The 19936-nt window shown below is 53.9% G+C and overlaps 1 protein-coding gene across 1 annotated transcript in view; it reads right to left on the bottom strand.

Moving 5' to 3' along the window:
* Window positions 1-4281: 4281 nt before the first annotated feature.
* AJAP1 (adherens junctions associated protein 1) overlaps window positions 4282-19936 on the bottom strand; it is a 33791-nt gene continuing 18136 nt past the window's right edge. Inside the window, exons 5-8 of the mRNA XM_069035227.1 lie at window positions 13783-13870; window positions 10748-10990; window positions 9428-9558; window positions 4282-4789 (exon numbers count right to left, since the gene is read on the bottom strand). Of these exons, the coding sequence (XP_068891328.1) occupies window positions 9486-9558; window positions 10748-10990; window positions 13783-13870 (404 nt within the window). The 3' untranslated portion in view covers window positions 4282-4789; window positions 9428-9485. The remainder of the gene's footprint in view (window positions 4790-9427; window positions 9559-10747; window positions 10991-13782; window positions 13871-19936) is intronic.

Raw genomic sequence — 19936 nt, forward strand, 5'->3', positions numbered from 1 at the left:
CAGCTGGGAACAGTGGGATTTCCCCAGAGAAGCCTCTGGTCTCCTTCTTGCTGAGACATTGATCCCCCTGGACACCAAACCAACCCCGTCCCCTCCCCAGGGACCGCGGCCGCGTGCGGAGGAACCCAGTCACCACCGGCTGCGCGGTTCTCATATCAGTTTTAATAGCAACATCAGAGTACTAAATATACAGAGGGCAAGGGGACAGGGTGGCATTTACAGTGCTTCCAAATACACGGCTTCCACGGACAGAGACAAATTAAAAACCGCTCGGGAAGAAAAGGTCCTTTTGGCACCACCCCAGCTCGCGCTGTGGGCGCGTGGGGCAGCCACAATGCCAAAAGGCGACGGTGCTTCCACCGGATGCCTCCCGGTGCAGGGTTTTCCCAGGAAAAGAAAGAAGTACTCAGTGATGTAAAACCGGTTACAAAGTAAAACTGTCTCATGTTAGAAAACGGGTTTTGGCAAAATAAAAATAAAGTGTAAACTTCACTGTACATGTCCTATCAAACAAAAAAAATAAACCCCTTGGAACCTAAAATAGAAGAATCTGGGTCAGAAATCTGTGCCCTTAGTGTACATTTTTGTGCAACATATACTTTTTTCAAAGTAAATATTATTTCCACTCTTGACACTATTAAAAATGTACCTACAAACGCTGAGAGTAATTCTTAAAAATGTGTGAGAAGCGTTAGATGAGCTCGGGAGACCAAACCCACAGACTTGGAAATGGCGAGGGATTTCTTGCTGGTTTTGAAAAAATCGCGTACAGATTTAATATCTGGTTGAAAGAAAATTCCAACCACATTCATCCTGAAATGGGCGGGCTGAGATAGGATAGATATATTTTTGTTCTATTTTATTTTTTAATTTTATTTTTTTACAAAATATATATTATGTGTAGAATATCTACTATTTAACTACCGCTTCAGCTGAACTACCTTCCTTCGCGACAAGCTGCCAGTGGAGAAGAGGTAACCTGAAATCCGTCCCCGCGCCGGCGCTGCCATCGCTGCGGTGACCTCCTGGCAGGCTCGGTGCCCTTGACCCCATGGTGCCCCATGGAGCACTGGTGTTCTCTGGAGCACGGCTCCTGCCACCACCACCGGCCGCCCTTTCTCCAGCTGGGAAGACAGAGTGAAGGTAAACGATCGGATCTGGAGAGACGGGCGGCTGCCCACGGCCGGCTCTGCCCGGGGTGCTGTGGGGTGAAGCCGCCCTCGGGGGACCCCGGCTTCCAAAGGTCAGGGGATTGAGGAACAAACCCTGCCCGCCCTACCTGCTGGTGCCATGACATGGGAGCTCGGACCTAGAGCCCCAAACCAGCTCAGTTTGGTGCGGGACAGAGCCCGCTGGTGCCGGTGGCAGCAGCGGTGCCGACTCCCTGGCTCAGTGGGAGCGGCACATCCTGTGGCTCCTGCTCAGGGTTTGCAAGGGATGTGGAGGGAGGAGAGTCCCGCATGGCCCTGGGAAGCCTGGGCTTGCTGCAGAGCTCGAGGAGAACCAACCTCTCCTTGCCATGGGTGTCTTGTCCCACACCACTTTCTCTAGGACAGAGCCACAAGTGACACACAGACACTCCATGACACGTCTGGGGGATGTGGCAGCCTCTCAGCTGCCATGGTGTGTTTCTCAGGGACTACTCAGGGGCTAAGGAATCCGGAAAATGAACTGAAAAGAAACAAGCAGCAGCGGGCTGAGGGCTTACAGCAAAGCAAGGAGCAAAACTTTTCTTTTTTTAAGCTTCCAGGACCTCGGGGTGAGACGATGTGCCCAAAACATGACAAAGCTCCCATGGGAGCATGTCTGAGAACACCACGCTTCCCTGCTTTTCCATGGTGGAAAGATCTACTCAATAGACTATGCCATGGAAATGCGACTTTCTATTTTCATTTCTTTCTTGTTTTTTGGCTTTCATCAATAGGAGGGAATGAAATCACCACAGTTCATTTCTCTTCACTGTGCAAGACCTTGGGATGCCTGGATCCTGCCTCGTACATCACTGCATCAGCGGCTCCATCCCAGCCCTTCCTCCTCCTCCTCTCCCTCCACCGCAGAGGCCCAGCATGGATGGGGGGAGGCTTCCTCTGATAAAGTGCAAGTGCTGTTGGTCCTTATAAATAAGGGAAGATTGTGCATCTACTTTTGTTCCCTGGTTCACCGCTCAGCTCCAGGGAAACCAGGACATGTCCTGCTGCAGACTGTGGGGGAAGCTCATGCAAGTCCTGCCCTCTGAAACCTGTGACCATCCTCGGGGTCACAGTGACTCACCTTCCTTCTCTCTCCCTGGCACACACACACACACAAACACACACACATACACGCTTTCCCCTCCTCTTCCCCAGCTCCACAGGGAATTTCCTGTGAGCCAGGTGCCTCCTCATCACCACTGCTTGCACTAGTGCTGCCTGTGCTGCCCTGGCATCCCCCAGCTCTGCCTGACGACTCCCCTGCGGGCAGCAGGTTCCATCCATGCAGAAACAGAATGCTGCTTCACATGCCCTGGAATGAGGGAGCTGAGATATATTTCTTGTCATACTGCTACCGCGATTACACTGGAATACCTGTGGGAATGAAATAAATAGGAAGATTAAGGGGAGAAGCTCAAGGAACGTGGCTCCAAGCTGGCGTGGATGGATTCCCATGAAGTCACAAAGGGAGGAGAGCCTGTGGCAGGGGCTGCACCACTGACACCAGCGTCACAGGAAAGCCCCAGGACACTGAGATGACGCTGGAGCAGTCGCTCAGACTCCACGCTTCCCAAGGACAGACACTCCCCACATTTCCCAGGGACGGCTAAAGCTTTGGGGGCCACTGCTCTAGCAAGACACTGTCCCCTCTCCTCCCTGGAGGCATCCAATGCTCTGGAGAGCCGGACATGAGCCACCCAGGAGATACTGCTCTCCCCAGGGGAATGGTTGGCTCGAGTCCGCAGGTAATTGTCAGGGCTGGCAAGGAAGACTTCTGTCTGAGGCAGTGTCCAAAAATTCAGGACAAATAATCCAGACTGTGCAATTCCATGGGAAAAGGACAGAAAAGGACACGGGAACAAGAGACCGCACGCGTGGCTATGCGCAACACCAGGGTTCTACTTTTTTTTGTTTTGTTTTTAAACTGCACGTTCATTATCATAAAGAAAAGGAGCTGAGTAATCAGTGGGGGAGTAGAAACGTGGATCTGGACAGTTCTAAAAAAGCACTAGTATTTACCAAGGGCAGTTTACAAAAAGAACTGGAGGACTTTGGTCTGATCTCTGCTGTCGTTCCCACCCATTTAACATTGAAGGGACCCGAGAGAGACCCATCCCAGTGTACGATGTGCAGCACAGCATGGCAGCACCCGACTCCATGGAAAGACTTGGACAGAGGGTTTAGGGTCAGCACCCACCACCAGCACCCACCTCAGAAGGAGCTGGATGGGCATGGACGTTTCCAGATCAACAGATCAAGCCGGAGCCTGCAGAATCGTGCTTCCCTGGCAAAAATTCCCTTTAAACACTATTAAGTGATCTCCAGGATTGTGGACAGCTGGCTGTGTCTTCTCCTGCTGCAGCAGAGCCAGCCAAGACCAGGAGAACAAAGGAAGAGGCTCTCTCCATCCCACAGCCCCAGGCTGGGGCAGGAGGCAACGAGCTCCTTCCTCTTGTTTCTCACACAGGGCTGAGTACACTTTGGTGCTGTGGCCAATTTAGAAGCCATTTTCCAAAAAACCTCCCACACCCCAGTCCTAAAATTTGTCTTCTGTGCCAAGAGAGGCCAATCTTTTGGAAGTCCACCCCTAAAATCTGCCCCGTCCAGCCCCGAGGTGTCATGCCTAGCGTGGCAGAGATCACAGCTCTGTGGACACAGGGCAGGCCCGGGATTTCCGGCTTCCTCCCATCGACCTTGATGATGTATCGGGATACAGAAGCCGGGAAATACCTTCAGCACCGCCTTGAGCTGCGCTCTGGATGGTTTTGGGAAGCTTCTCCTCTGCTTCCCGCCGGCAGCGCAGTCCCGGCTGTCTCCCACCACGGTCACATCGCAATGCTGGAAAAGCATTTCCAAAAAGAACCAAAATGATATATATATATATGTATACATACATATATATGTCTATACATACACACACACACGTATATATATGTATATATGTCTACCTATATATACACATATAGGTTGACAGGCAAGCTGCCAAAGTAGAAAACATCAGATCACCCAGTTTGCATGATGCGTGTTAAAGAAATTAGACTTTTAGCCCATGACATCATCTTTAAAAATGAGTATTTAAGATCTTCAAAAATTGCTACAGTACAAAAAGTGTTTGTGTGTGTATATATATATATATATTTTCTCTCTACATATACCGTATGTATGTACGCGTATGGACCGGAATGGATGACCCCACCAGAAGAGATGCCCCACTCTTCCTCCACAACATTTCCAGGCGTTATTGACTCGGCTCTTTGCAAAGTCTTTGCATCGGTTCATGGCACATAATGGTATTATTGGCACAGGTTCAGAGTCACCGTCCATGGCCGGGCTCCAGGCGCTCATCCTTCCCTTTCCATCCCTTGCTGGTTCCTCCTCCTCCTCCTCCTCCACAGGATTCTTTGCTCGCACACTTTCCTTTCTCTCCTCCCAAAAACGCGCTCCTTGACAACGCAGTTACCTATAGGCATGTTCATTTTTATAAAAATATATTTGGCCCATAGAACGCTGCTCTTTGAGTCTCCTACTGGTAAACAGAAATGGTAGGTACAGGTAACCCATTATTTTTTTATATTTTTTACAGGTTCACCAATGGAATCCTGTTGAGAACGAGAAGAAAAAGAAAGATTATGTCATGACAGGGAATTGCACCACATCTTGTGTCACTGCTTGGATGATCCCCCACTACCTGGAGGTTTCCTCCTCCTTCCCCCTGGCTGTGGAGCTGCAGGATTCCTGGGGAAGTGGAGCATGGAGGGAGCAGGGTACCAGTGACCTCCTCCTCCTTCTCCGCAGCTGCCAGTCTGTGCTGGGGATTGGGATCACTACTTCTCTCTCCTCAAGGCCTTTTCCAGAGTGGGATTTACTCCTGATCATCCCAGCGTCCTGCAGCTTCTCACACTCGGGCCTCGAGCAGCGAGTGCTCTGGCAGACGAGCAGATGATGACAAGCACTAACAAGATTTTCTAAAGTTAAATCTAAAGAATCAATAAGGAATTGGTTAAGCACCAAACCAGAGATCCTATCAAAGTCCTTAAGCTATTTATTTACCGTCTACTGGAAGATCTCTCCGTATGCAATCTTGGACCCTCAGTGTGAAGACAATCACTCCCCATCATTGGCATGTGGCCACTTGCTTTACATGTCCGTGACATTTCATGGGCTGTAGCACAGCTGGGTGTGCCAGAGCCAGCTGCAAGCAGGTACCTACACCCCGTACAGCAGTGCTCAGGACACACATCCCTAATTCACACATCCCTAATCTGTGCCCTCTGCCTGGCTGGGATCAGCGTCCAGAACGTGGCATGCTTTTTGTCCCAAGGTTCTTTCTCTAAAAACCACTATTTTTAAGCAAGATGCCCAATACACCATCGCCAAGAACAACCCTGAAGTCTTAATTAGCGAGACAGATTTTCCAGAGTCCTTAATCTCCTGTGCTGGGAGTGCTGGGACTGCTGCTACTCCTCCGAAGACAAGCCGGGATTTTTTATGATGACTCATTATCTGTTAATGTTAACACAAACCATTTGCTGTTGTTAGGCAGAACGGGGCCAGCACAGCAGCTGCTGCCGTGTTCGAGCGCGGCATTACCACACAACGCCGTCAGCTCTCACCGCCCTGTGCCAGGGCAGGGTCAGGCTGATGTCACCAAACCAGCACAGCTGCTGGGTCCCAAACTGCCCCGTCCCTGCCAGCGGTGCCGAGCCTCCCGTGGCTCCGGGTGAGCACTGGTTAATGCACGATGGCAGGATGTACAATTGGTATTGTATCCCAAATAGCCTCTTTGTGCAAAGTAGGTCAGCGCTTGATCAACCTTACAGATTTTTGTATAATCTCATTCCATGGGGTTTTTCAGTCAAAGAGAGTGGGATTAAGGACAAGAATAATGTGGAATCTCAAACTCCATTTCAGCAAGCCCCAGAGCCAGGATGAGATCAAGTCAAACCAGCCACCCTGTGCTGCGGTGCTCGGACAAAGCCACTCGTCTTTATCACATGTCCCGTGCTGGTCTGCAGAGCAGAGGTGCTCCTGCCTCTGTCTGGGCTCTCCTCCAGCACCACTGGCACCAGGGCAAGGGGAGTCCTCCTTTTCATCCCTCCCTGAAGGTAACTCCTGAGAGCTTTCACGGACTGCTCCACTCCTCACCTACCCAGCCCAGGGCCACACTGAGGCTGCACTGCTACACCAGGCTGCTGCAGATGCACCGGCTTCTCCGCCTGCAGGAATAGCTGCTGGCAGCCACTGCTGAGGTGTGACATCCACCGAGGTGTGACATCTACCAAGGAGCTGGTGCTCCAGTGGGGCCTGGCTGCTGGCACAAGCAATCTGCTGGAAAGCTCCACCAGCTGCTTGCCACAGGCGGCATTGCCTGCTGTGGGGAGGGACAGTGTCCTGGTGGGGACCATGCCTGCAGTGCAGGAATCCTCCCCACGGCTCCTGCAGGTGCAGGAGGAATCTGACCCCAGGAAATAGCTTCAACATCTGCTCCCCGTGTAACTAGATGAGTTTCACTATGTTTCGTGACACAACCCTGGTGTTCCCTGCAGCTCTCCTGGCTGGAGATGCTCCTCAGTGCTGTCCCTTATATCTGCTGCCTCAAGTGCTCAGCCCAGCCTGATGAGGCTCTCAGCATCACCCAAGGCCAGGGTGCCAGCTGGGCAGCACCACGGTCAGTCCTCACACCAGGCTGATGGACTGTCAGATGTGAAGTTCACATTAAATTCCAACTTGGCTCCCAGCGGTTGTGTCGATGAAACATCTGCAGCACCTCTGTCCTGCCATCCCTGTCCTGGGACATGCCACCTGCCTTTTGCCTCCAGCTCTTGCCCCACACCATCAGGAGCACTAATGTGCCAACCAGCCAGCTCAGAGCTGTGAAGTGCTGTCAATTAAAACTTGTAAAACACCAGGAGAAAGCGGCTGTGAGGAGAAAGCTGCATGTAGTCCCTTCAGCCAAAAAGCTGCATGTGCTCCAGAGCATCCTCTGCCTCGGCTGTGGTGCAGTGGGTCAACAACAACTGTCCCCTTCAGGTGACCTTGCTGCAGCTGTGCATGCCAGCCAGGAAACACTCATTCCCCCGGAAGCGGTGCAGCCCAAGCAGCTGCATCTCCTTTTCCACCAGCCTTTCCTCTAGAAACAAGAGCTGGAGAGGCATCCTCCATGCCTCTGCTCCTCTGGCGCTTCCCTCCATCCCACTGCTCCTCTGGCACTTGGCAGCTGGTGACAGCACAAGGCAACCACGGTGGCAGGGACAGCCTAGCAGGGAGCTCATCTCAACGCCATCTGCACCTTGCACAGTGGCACATGAAACTTGGAATGCTCGTTTCACCTGCGGGATTTCCCACCGGCACCTGGTTTCAACTGGGACACACCACTTATGCAAGTGTGTCCCAGAAACAGCCGGGTGCAAACACACCTATGCACAGTAAGCACGCAGAGAACAGGTAGAACAGCTTTGGGATCAATCTCATTTTGTTATCGTTAATGAAACCAAACAGCAGCTTCCAGAACTGCATCTGTAATTGAAGTGCCATTACAGAGCTAATGCTCCAGGTACGAGCCGGATAGATTTTTCCAGAGCACGTCAATGTGCATTTTATGGATTCCATGAAAACGGGTCAATGAGAATTTCAAGGATTTAATAAGGCGTAATGGAATGGCTTCAGGCTGTTTAAGGAAATCTGTGGAGGTGACCAGGGCACAGTCTTTGGCCCGGGGTTTCACAGGACTAGGGGCAGGAGCAGCGGGATCCACACAGGATTCCTACAGTGCTTCGAGCTGCTCTTTCCTTCCCTCTACCTGAGGCATGGAGAGCTGTAGATGGCATTGAGTGTAGCTGGCTTGCTTTACCTGTTTTTTCTCTTTTTAAATTCACTTTAAGTCAATGGAAAGACATCCCAAACTACAAAACTGAGGGTGGAAAAGGCCCAGTGGGTTATTGCTGAGGCTGGTGTTCCCTGCAGAACTGCACTGCTCATTCTCCTGCTGCCCTCACTCCTGGCACCAGCTCCTGCCTGGGTTCCTTCACCCTCTCTCCCCTGAGACAGTGGCCACAACAAGAGTCAGAGAAAAAATGTGAGCACGTCAGTGGATGGGGAGTGAGAGCCTTTCACCTTCAACAGTGAAGCTGCTTCAGCCAGAGGAGGCTCTGGGGGGCAGTGGGGCCATGCCAGACAAACCCCTGCTCTCTGCCCCACTGCACTGGCACACACCTCACCTGCCCTGTCCAGACACTGCCAGCCTCGGCACGGCCGAGACCATTAACTTTTTATTCCCCTCCATTCTAATCTAATTATATTTCTGTGTTCAATAGCTGTGCATAATGTTAAACAGGCTATTCCGAGTGAGCTGCAGCCAGGGAAGGCTGGAAATTTCATTTACACTGAATATATGATTCATTACAGCAGGGACTTGAGACAGAGCAATTAATTCATCTGAGCATGTGGCTCGAGCGGGCACCTCTGCCCAGGGCAAGCTGGCACACACAGACCCCAATGGCTTTTCCTGCCACTGCTATCGGCTGTGCCCCCTTCAAAAGTGACACAAGGAGGTGGAAACGGCTCAAGCCAACTCAACAAAAGAGAAGAAAATCCCCAAAGATTGTACCCTTGCAACCAGAACAACATCAGTGCACTCCTTCAGTCACAGCAACACCCCAGGTGTGACTGGCTGCTGGGGACTGTGCTCGAAGGGTTGGCTTTGCAGAGCAGCAGGAGAAGGAGGAGGAAGAAAGGGAAGAGGAGGAGGAGGAGGAGGACCCCAGCACCCTGGCAGTGAGCATGGAAGTGTTCATGACAGCAAACATCACCAAATGAGCTTTCAGATACTGATGGAGCATGCATGCCGGACGTCTGGTGCTCGGACTAGGCGGGCTGTCCATCATGCCACCAGAGGTTAATTACAGATCAAGCCATTTCCCAGCACGGAAATTACTGTGGCTTGTTGAGGTTTTAGAGGTGGGCTGGAACCATGGGATCAGGCTGAAGTTCAAGGCTACCCCAGGGACCCTTTGCTTTTGAGTCCATGTCCATCCCAGTCCCTGTCTGTTAGTGTGGGCCTGTCTGCAGTTAGCCTCCCCGGAAAAGCCATTTGGCTCCCAGCGCCCCATCCACGGCAGGAAATATGTCCAGTCACACTGACAGAAGTGCAGATGGGAGGAGGGCACCAGGCAGGGTACGATGGGCACAGTGGGGGCACAGGATGGATGCGGGATGGATGCGGGGAGCGCGGTACGTACCAGGAAACAGCCCGCTGGCGTCTGCCCTGCCCCCAGAAGTCAAACAGGCTTCGGCCAGTCAGCAGGAGATTTCAAACCATTTCTCAGACACAAAGGCCACGGGAATAAGATGCCGGTCAGAAGAAGAGGGTCTGCAGCGAGCAGAAAGAGGGGCTTGTACACGCTGGTACGTAACACACACGGTGCAAGCCGGGGCGGCCTGCTGCACAATCAGCTTCTTAGGGGGAAAAAATTACACCTCTCTAGAGTGATGCTTTGAGTGGGCCTGGGCTTGCCAGGCTGCCTGGAAGTGCTCTGGGATAGAGGGTCCCAGAAAGCATCCCTGGCTGGCAGAAAAGCCATAATCCCTGCCAACCAGAACACAGGCACCCTCTGTCACCTGGCTGGGGGGGAGGGGGGTTCACATCAAACCAAGGCTTGTGGGTATCCAACAAAATGGTGGGACAATCCCTGCCAGTTCTCCACCTTCCAAGATCTGAGGAAGCCCTGGAAAATGCGGACGAGCAGAATCCCGAACACACGCAAGAGCTGCTGATTGAAGAGGCATCAATGAAGTTGTTGGCTCCAGGCCTGTCCTTGGGGCAGGCAGACATGGGCTGTGGCTGCCACGCATGCCATGGTTCCTTCAGGCTGCCTGGAGCATCAGCTGCTTATTTTCTCCCTCAAAACTCTGTGCCTGGCTTCCCCTCTACCTTTGATAGGGACACACATTTACCATATGGTGAAACCACACCAGCACCCAGTGAAAGGGCTCTGGTGTGGGAAACATCGCTCCCAATCCCATCGCTCCCCATCCTGCTCCCGATCCCGCTCCTGATCCCCTCCCTCTGGGCAGGCGAGGGGCTGGCAGAGCACGGCCACATCCCTTGGCTGCCAGTGACGCTCCTCATTAACACTCCGCCGTTATTTCACAGCAGCCAAACGGTTCATTTGGCTCTCGCCGCCTGCTCCTCCATTAATCACCCGCTCGTTTGCAGCCCGGCAGCTTTGCCGGTGCCACTGAGGAGACAGCTTGGGCGCTGGAAAAATGGATCCAGTGGCATTTTATGTGCTGGCAGCAGCAGCAGTAGCTGGGAACTGAACACCGTGTGGTGCTGGGCTCGCCCAGCCCTGCAGGGCCAGGGGCTGCTGAGGCACCCACCCAGCGCTGCTGCCAGAACTGGGGGTCAGGGGCCAGTCCCACACTGAACTATGAGTGGGTGAGCACCCGACAGGTAGGTGGCTCTGCCACGTGCTCCCAGAACATCACCCCTGAGCACCCCATCACCACAGCGGGATGGCGCTCCCCAACCCACCGGGAAACCACGGCGCCCACCTCACCTGTTTCCATTGAAGGTGGTTTTATAATCCCCGGGCGAGTGCAGCGTGTCCTCTGCGTAGACGGGCACGGGGGTCCGGACGCACTCGTGGGAGCACTGCAGCGTCTCGTTGTAGGCGGTGAAGATGTCGAGGGCGCTGGGCACGCGGGCGGGGGCGAAGTCAGTCAGGTTCTGGCAGCTCTCCTCCTGCTGGTCCAGCTTGCGTTGGTGGCTGTTGCGCCGCGGGCGCCCGCTCTGTGCGCAGCTGGGCCGGGGGACAGAGAATCAGACAATCATGGGATGGTCTGGGTTGGAAGGGACCTTAAAAACAATCCAGTTCCATCCCCCTGCCATGGGCAGGGACACCTTCCACTATCGCAGGTTGCTCCAAGCCCCATCCAACCTGGGCTTGGACACTTCCAGGGATGGGGCAGCCACAGCTTCTCTGGGCAGCCTGTGCCAGGGCCTCACCATCCTCACAGGGAAGAAATTTCCCCTAAGATCTAACCTAAGTCTTCACTCTTTTAGCTGAAAACCATCCCCCCAATACCATCCCACTGTCTGCCTGTGTAAAATGTTGCTCTCCATCATTTTTATAAGTCTGTTATGGCCTGAAAGGCCAGAGCAGAAGGGATGGGATGCATAGTGTATCCCTGAAACTTGGCAAGGGGACTCACCCGATTGACCAGTCATTACAGGTTGCTCAATACTAGATTAGAATTCAGAAATTCCAATTCAGAATTGGAAAGATCAGCCACAAGCAGTCATTTGGCTTGATGCTTTTTTTAAGAATCAAATTTATATTTTAGACACAAGCTTTTTCCCATCAGAGGAATTACTTAATGAGTCACACATTTGTACCTGCAGGAAGCAAAAGCCTTTTCTTAAGTGAAAATATGTAGGTGAGAACAATGAAGTGAAGCCCTTTCCATTTGGGAGGCACCAACAGGTTGGAACTTCTCAGGATAAATGAGCTCAGGACCTGGTGTGACACAGCAGAGGGACGGCTGGCAGGGCAGCCCTGCTCTCTGGAGGCTCCTCCAGCTCTGGAGGCTTCATCAGGATCTCGTGGCTGCACAGCACTTCTGGCTCAGTACGTCAGAGACGAGGAGAACCCCAGCTCGCAGGAGCCGCCCTCAATCAGCCTGGTCCTATTTCAGGGTCTAGACACTGATTTAATTAAGATGCCACCTTTTCCAGATCAGATTGACAGCGCCTCGCAGAATGCGGGAGTTTTGGGAGGTGGCAGCTCTGAGGGCGGTGGGAGCTGGAGATGATGGCACTGTCTGGGGAGGGGCACCCGTGGGGACACTCTGGGGACAGCAGCGCGGGGCTGCGCCGAGAGCGGCGCTGGCCAGGGCGGCAGCATCTGCCAGCAGCAGGGCACTGCCGGCTCTGCTCCGGTTGATGCAACCGAAAGAGACAGCCCTAAACCAACTGCTGTCTCCCCACGGCACGTGTGCAGGAGCAGCAGTGACAAGAAGGACGCTGGCTTGGCACGCAGCCATCGCTCACCCGTCCTGCCCGAGGGCGACAAGCGCCAGCCAAAGGACGGGACGGCGACTGTGTCCCTGCTGGGGATGGGGCCGGAGCGTGCGATGTGGGTCAGCCCGGCCATGGAGCACCCGCACACGGCCCGGGGTCACCCAACGAACCGAGGCAGTTGGGTCAGAGCTGAGCAAACTCCCAGGTACTGTTTCTTCACCTGGGACACACCTGGGTGCTGCCCACACTCCTCTGCCAGGGATTTTCTCTGGTGAGCTCTCAATTTCACTTACTGTAAAGCATTTCTATTCTACACTGATCACTGGATTTATTTTTTTCCCCTTTTCGGCTTCAGCAGCAGTTACTGAGCTGTTCTGCCAAGCTGTGGTCAGCCGGATCAATGACTTGTACCGCTCACTGCTGCGACGGGAGACAAACCCCGCAAGTGTTTTATAAACTATCTTCCCTGCTCCTTCACTGAAACACTGTGGCAACCAGGGAAGTTTAGTGAATTAAATCCCGCTTGAGCTACAGGAGAGAGCATCACTGGCTGCTCCCCAAAGCAAATTCAGCTGTGGGACCAGAACCTCGGCGCTTTTGGTCGGCTGCTGCGCCGCATTACGGCTTTGCCAAGATGAAGATGCCTCCATAGCCCTGCAAAGGGCTTCTTCCCTCATCCCAGTCAGCCAGCAGGCTCCTCATCAACCCGATGTTGCAATTTCCTCCTGGCTGCAGGAATCGATTTGCTGCAGCACCCACTCAGAGCTCGGCCAGGCCAGAGGGGAGAGCCACTGGCAGGGCCGTGCGGCCACTCTCGCCTCAGCCCCATGCTGCAGCCGTGTCGCTACGCCAGCAACGCTGACCTCAAAGTAGGCCAGTTTCCCTGGGAAAATAGGTAAAGTGAGGAGTGCCTGGAGCGAAAGCTAACCTATTTTGCCATACGCCCAGCCACGCTGAGAGAATAAACGGGAGAAAATGAAGCTGGAGGAGCACAGCAGCACCCTGGGGGTTGGGGCATGCTTCAAACCGTGGCACCTGAGGGGCTTCAAAGGTGCCCTTCAGCCCCTGGGGTCACAAGGAAGGGCAGGAGATGCAGCTGCTTCTTGCCAAGCCAGGCTGGGGATTTTAGGAGCAGCATCAAAGCTCTTTAGGGAAGGCGGTGGAGGAGCTGCTGCCGGCACCGGGCAGATCCTGGGAACACCCGCTGTGGCCCAACACACGGCTCCGTCCTCTCCAGGCAGCATCGTGCTGAGGCACTCAGCCCCGGAGCGGCCATGTGCACGTGTCCCATGTGAGACCTGTCCACCCAACCCCGGGCATGTGCTGGTCCCCAAAGCCACGGGCCAGGTGGTGTGAGGTGGGGAAGCTGTGGGGGCACAGCCGAACCCTCATGAGCCAACCTCCTTTGGAAGTTTCGGTGTAAACCCCCCATTTTCTCCTGCAGTGCCTTTCCAAAACTATCCTGGCAGGTGCCATGGGCTTTGGCACCTGCAGCTGGATGGGCACCTCCATCCCCACGCTGTCCCCGTCCCACACCAGCCCCCAAACCAAGCAGAGCAGGAGGGACCTTACCAATTTTTTAAGACAAGGGTTGTTATCAGCGCGGCTATGACCATGATGAGGGACACGGTAATAGTGATTATCTGATGAACTGCCAGACCTGCAGACAGAAGAAAGAAGAGAGTGGGGATGGGAACGGAGGGGACCCCGGCAGAGTCCCCCTCCCCACACAGCCCCCCCGCCACCCCCTCCCAGCCCTTCCTGGTGCGGGGCCACACACAGCCCCCGGCAGCGGTGCTGCAATCCTCTCTCCTGCCTTACACAAAATAATCTGTAAGCCAGGCTCCTCATTTCCTATCCTCTCAAGTATGTTCCTTGTCAGCCCGAATTAGGCACGAAGAACGGAAGAGAAGTGAAGACGTCTCCCCTCCGGGACGGAAAGGGAGACGAGCGCAGCCTTGCACCGGGTGCGGGATTCACCAGGGATAATAATTACGGCACTGACGGCTGCTCACTTTGCAGGTCGGGTGGGCTCATTTCCCCCTCTTCACCTTCCACGGGGTATCATTTTGGCTCGTGGATCATTCCTAATGAGCAGTTTGGAAACAAAAGCAGCTCGCTGTACACTATGTTTGTGATTTTGCGCTGCCTTACAGTTGCAATTTCATAATGAAATGATTTTTCCTGGCTGCAGCCCAAGGATGTGCTATTTTTCACAAACAGATGTTGCAGCTCCTGATGGATGGTAGTTTTAATAAATAAATAAGTCTTAGAATGACAGGAAAATAAGCAGTTTTATATGTATATATATCTGTATGCATCTGTGGCAAGGACGGTGTCAGTGCCAGGGCCACAGCTCAGCTGGGGCTGGGGTTGCCTGGGGGCCACCAGGCAGCACTGGGGCAGCCACCGCTCATGGGGAAGGATTCACTCATGGCCCCCGTGCTGGCAGGGTGGGCAGCAGCCAGTTCCACCCAGAGCCATGGCACTCACTCCTCAGCTGCTCCACCTCTGGCTTTCATCTCCCAGGGGAATTCACAGGGAAAATACCACAGGGGCTCCCCACCGCCCACTGGCACCCCACCTCCTGAAGGTGAGGCATGGAGAAAGACTTCTGGCCCCATGCTCTGAGTTCCCAGAGGGTGTTGACGATGGGAGCATGTCCCGACGGGCCCGAGGAGCGCGGTGGCAGCTCATGCCCACGCGTGCCAGGTCAGGAGTGACGCCCACCCCGGCAGCAGCCAGCCCGGCCGCATCCTGCACGGCAGTCTTGGAGCAGCTCCCAGTGGGACGCTGCTGAGAGAGATAAAAGGAAAGACTCTAAAAATAAAATCAAACCAGCCCAGTGCCCGATTCCTTTGAAAACAGAAGCGGAGTCAGGGACGAGACCTTCCGCAACACTGGGAGCTCAGGCAGTGGTGGCAGGGCCGAGGGAGAACCTAACGATGCAATTAATCCTTGCATTTACGTAATGGGAAAGGCACAGGCAGAACAGATTGCAGGTGGCTGAGCACTGGGAAGGATGGCAGCTCCTCGGAGCAGGACACATGGATTTTAAGAAAGGCTGGATAATTTTAGACTCCATCACACACATAAGTTGCCATATGTACCGGCACAGCAAAGTTCCTTTGCATCATGTATTAGTTCTGCACCAGAAGCCAGGGGGATTTCAAGGGGACAGGAGATCTTTGTCTCAGTGGTGGTGATGGACAGAGGGAAGGGACCAGACAGGTGGCCCAGGATGGTTCCCTGGGAAGCCCTACAGCGATACCTGCTGTAATAAATGGTGCCAGGTCTTTATGCTTAATTTATAAATATATCAAATCCTTTCCTCTAGGCCCTCAAAAAATGTAGGGCCATACGGATCAAGACCAAACAAATATCCCATCTGCGAGGGCTGGGGTTAATGGATGGGGCACCCTTTGAGAGGGGAATGTCCTGTAAGGGACATAAAGCACCCTGGGGGGTGAGGTGAGATGGAGAAAGATGCTGCCAAGGGCAAAGCAGTATTTTAGACACAGCCCTTGAAGCCCAGTTGGATGGAGGAAGAGAACTTGGAAGATAAAATCAACAGCTCATAGAGCAAAATCCTCCTCCTCCAGTGTGGGAAGCTGCCTGGCACAGGCATAACTCCCTGAGAGAGCCCGTGCCCCCAGAGAGAGACCCTGGCAGCAGGGATTGCAGCGCCTGGGTTTTGTTTGCTCATCTCCACGGCAAAAGCTCCGATCCCAGCGGGTCACAGAACCCGACGGCCACATAATTACATGTTATTAACCGTGGAAACCGGGATCTGCAGGGACAGCAGCGGCGGGCGCGGGAGGGCAGGGAGGGACAGCCAGCACCGGCCTCGGCACCTGCGAACGCCTCAGCCCTGTGAGGGCCCGGCGAGGGCTCCCCCTGCCAAGGCTTTTACCAGGCAATTTGACGCAGTGACCATTTAACTGGAGGGTAATTACAGGAGAAGTATTTAATGGAACTGAAAGTGTGTCCAAGCCTCTGCGCTTCTGCTAGTGCAGCAGAATTCCGCGTGCTGCCTGCCAGGAGGGAAAGCTCTTCAAAGGCGCTCTCTGAACCCTCGGAAATGCTGAAATATCTCTGGGTTTTTCCACTCTCGTACCATCCGTGTGCACTCCGCTCTCACTGGGGCCTCTCATCCCCCCGGTGGGGGGAGAGGGGCCACAGAATCCCAGCAGGCAGCACAACTCAGCTCCCGATTCCCCACATCCCGGGCAAAACCCCAATCTTCTCAGAGCAAGCCAATGCCAGGGCTTTTTTTTATCTGTTATTTTAAAGACCATATATTTGCTGCTGAGATGAAAGTGCTGAGATTTGGCCTTTCTGGCCACCTTTTGAAACGGCTCCCGGACAGCTCTGCATCAATGGAATTAATTCCACGAGAAAATCCATTTGAGACTAATGTCTTGCTACTGCAGGAGCGCGCAATGGCAGTGAACAGGAGATATAAGCTCTTAATTAAAAACAAAGAGAACCTCTATCCCCCAAGGCCTTTATTTCAACAGCTCTGGTTAGGCAGCCTGTATTTTTCATTTTCCCAATAAAAACAGCTACGAGCTGCAACTCTTTGAAGACTCTCGTCAAGGCCTTGAAGCTGCATAAAATTAAAAAAAGGAGAAAACAGCTCTATTTCATTTGAAAGGGAGAAAACTGGAGTTAGTCTTACGGGCCTGATATGGCTACCCCCAGCCAGGGCTGCACCGGAGGTACCCCAGCCCTTCCCACACGTGTGCTGTGTGGATCTCCCTCTCCTCAGCATCCCATCCTCATCCCTGCCATGAATCTCCTTCCTCTCTTCTCACATGCCCTGGGCACCAGGATGCCAATGCCTCCTCCTGAGCGTCGTGGAGAAGCTGGGGCAACCCGGCTGGACTCAAGAGGCTTTACAGCTTCCCCAGTCATCAGAAATCACATCTGAGCCCCAAAAGCCTCATCCCCTGACAAAGCTGCTTGCGGACAGAACAATTCAATCAGGACTGTGGTGTGGCCTCCCTGCTGCCACCGCCGGCCTTTCCCAGGGGGGATCAGCCAGATTTGGCCGTAACATGAACCTACTGCTGGTTAATAGCTTGTAAGGAGAGTAATTTACAAAAGCCACAAGGGTCTGATACAGGGGAGGAGATGCAGCAGAAGCCTTCTTGAAAAGCCTTGTTACAGTACCCAGCCAGTTCCTCTGCTGCCCAATCCACCGCACCACAAACCACCTTGGGTCTGCTCTTCCCAACACCTTCTTGCTGGCAAAGTTGGGGTCAGCAAAGCCCCTTGGTTTTCCACCTGGTAAATCAGTGATCACTCCAAAACCCAGCCGAGGGAGTGTTAGTCATCCTGAGGTGAAAATGCAGCTTTTCAGTGAAAAACCCACCAAGGTTCCTGGTTAACTTCCTGGTATTTTGAGCTGGACTGATGAAAGAAGGAAAACATCTTCCCGCTACTGCTGCTGCTGCGGAATGTTCTTACCAAGAAGGAAGATCCTGAAGGCTTATGCTAAAGACCCTGGGACTTATCTTCTCAGGTGTTACAGCAAATATCACCAAGCAATAAATACTTGGAGAGCAGCAGAGGAGAGTTTCTGGCTCACTGAGACGCATGTGGGAGGATGTGCACAGGCACGTTTGCCATCTGCACATCCCGGGCAGTGTCCTGTCTCCCTTGCAGGGAGAGCTCAGCTGTTGGCCACGCTCCTTCCTTGCCTCCACCATCATCCTCCACCCTTTGGAGAACTGCAGCTGATGCACGGCCCTACAAGGGATCCTTTGGGAACCTCCCAGGGAGGGTGACTGGTGGTGCCGGCCCAGGAGACACTGTTCAGCCCCTTCACCTCCTCTCCGTCCCCCAGCTGTGGCATCTCCTCACTCCTTGGCACGGCAGATCAAAGAGGCAGCTCCATCCTCACTGCCCAGGGTTTTCTTTTAAACACATTTTATCTTTAATTAATTCCTTTGAAGCCTTTTGCGTCCACTATCTCCTCGCCTCCAGCACCCCTCTTTCTGGAGGCAGGGTCATCACCAGTGGGAAGCAACGCCTCTATTATTATTTATTCCTGACACGCTGCTGGCTGGCAGTGGGGAGGGGGTGGTGAGTGGCCTGGGGCCACCACCAGCTCACATCCAGCTGCCAACACCCACATGATCCCCACGTCCCCCCAGGAGAACGGCAGCCCTGGGGAAGGGGTGTCCCTGAGCGCCAGCTCTGCCACAAGCTCGCTGCTCACAGAGCGGGGTGCCAAACGCGCCGCGACCAGCCATCAAATACCACTAAGAGCAGCAGGCAGCACATGGAGTTTTCTGCTTTATAAAGCACTTAAAGGTTTAATTAAAGACGGCTTTATCCTAAAGCTCCTGAAAGGAGCCTCGGACAAACCAGCAAGTGCAATTCCTGCCTTGCTCTGACAGCTCTGATTCATTCCACTCTTCTCTGCTTTGGCTGAGGCTGCGGGACCCGGGGATGCTCTGCCTTGACGGAGGAGCCCAGCCCACGTGGCGAGTGCCCGGTGAAAGCTCCTCACAGCCCTTCCCACTTGCAGCATGCTGGAATTTTAATTATTCCTCTCTTTCCCTGCTCCAGAGTAAAATGATTACGACAGCCCCGAAGAAGGACGCACATTTTTGAAGAGCACAAGCATAAACTATGCCTGGGTGAACATCTTGCACGCCCAGCTGATGCCAGCAGCGCTGTGCTGCACGTCAGGGGTGGCACCGGGACAGGAAGACCTGAGCCGCAGGTCACCTGAGCCCCTGTGGCAGCACCCACCGGGCCACGGCACGTGCCAGCCTCTCCTCTCATCCCAGGCATTACCAGCCATCGCTCCTCTGCCGCCTCTCCTGCCTATGAGCCGAGTAATTCCTCTTCCAGGGGAATTTTTTAAAGCCTGTTTTTGCTGTCAGCGACTCACGGAGGCATTGTTTCTGGCTTTTTTTCTCTCTCTCTCTCTCTCGCTTCTCAGCGAGGAGGAAGGGGGGCGAGAGGAAGATCTGACAGAGCAGAGCTGCTCCCATTGCTCATCTCAGCGAGCACTGCTGCCTCTGCTGAAGTGAAGCGGCTCTTTTTACCACCCTGCGTGCACCCCAGGGACCCCACGGTCCCACAGAACCACCAGGGACCCAGAGGGAGCCAAAGCACAGAGGGATACAAATGCACAGCACAGGAGAGACATGGGGCAGCAGCACAACAGCAGCTACCTGCTCCGATGGAATCGAGCGTCGGGGAGTGTGGATCTGCGTGGCTCCAGGAGCCTTGGCACAGCTCTGCCAGTTCCTGGAGTGACCCTGGCATCCATGGGTGCCACACACAGGTGGTACTAACCTGACCCCCCCAGGCAGCTGCCAGGGACAGCTGAGGGACCACAGGCAGCGCGAGCAGCACCGCGCCCGCCCCAGGCTCCCGTCAAGGCGCCTCACCGGACAGGGACTGGCAATGCTCGCTGAGGCAAATAAACCATACAGGCGAGTTACCTCATCCTCATTTGTAGCCATATGTTTTTCCCAGCAGAGAACAAACACTTCCAGCCGCTACAGCTTATATAACAGAGTGGAGCAGGGCTGGGAAGCTGCACGGCTTCGCACAGGCGCCGCACCAGCAAAACTGGCATGGGCACAGACCCTGCTTTGAGACAGTGTCGGCTGCTCGCTCCCAAAACACTGTCCTGAGGCATGGCAGGGGCATGGTGCTCCCACTGGGATCATACTGAGAGCTCTCTTGGGTGCTCAGCCCC

Source organism: Aphelocoma coerulescens, chromosome 21, assembly GCF_041296385.1.
Source record: "Aphelocoma coerulescens isolate FSJ_1873_10779 chromosome 21, UR_Acoe_1.0, whole genome shotgun sequence".
In the NCBI taxonomy this organism is placed as follows: Eukaryota; Metazoa; Chordata; class Aves; order Passeriformes; family Corvidae; genus Aphelocoma; species Aphelocoma coerulescens.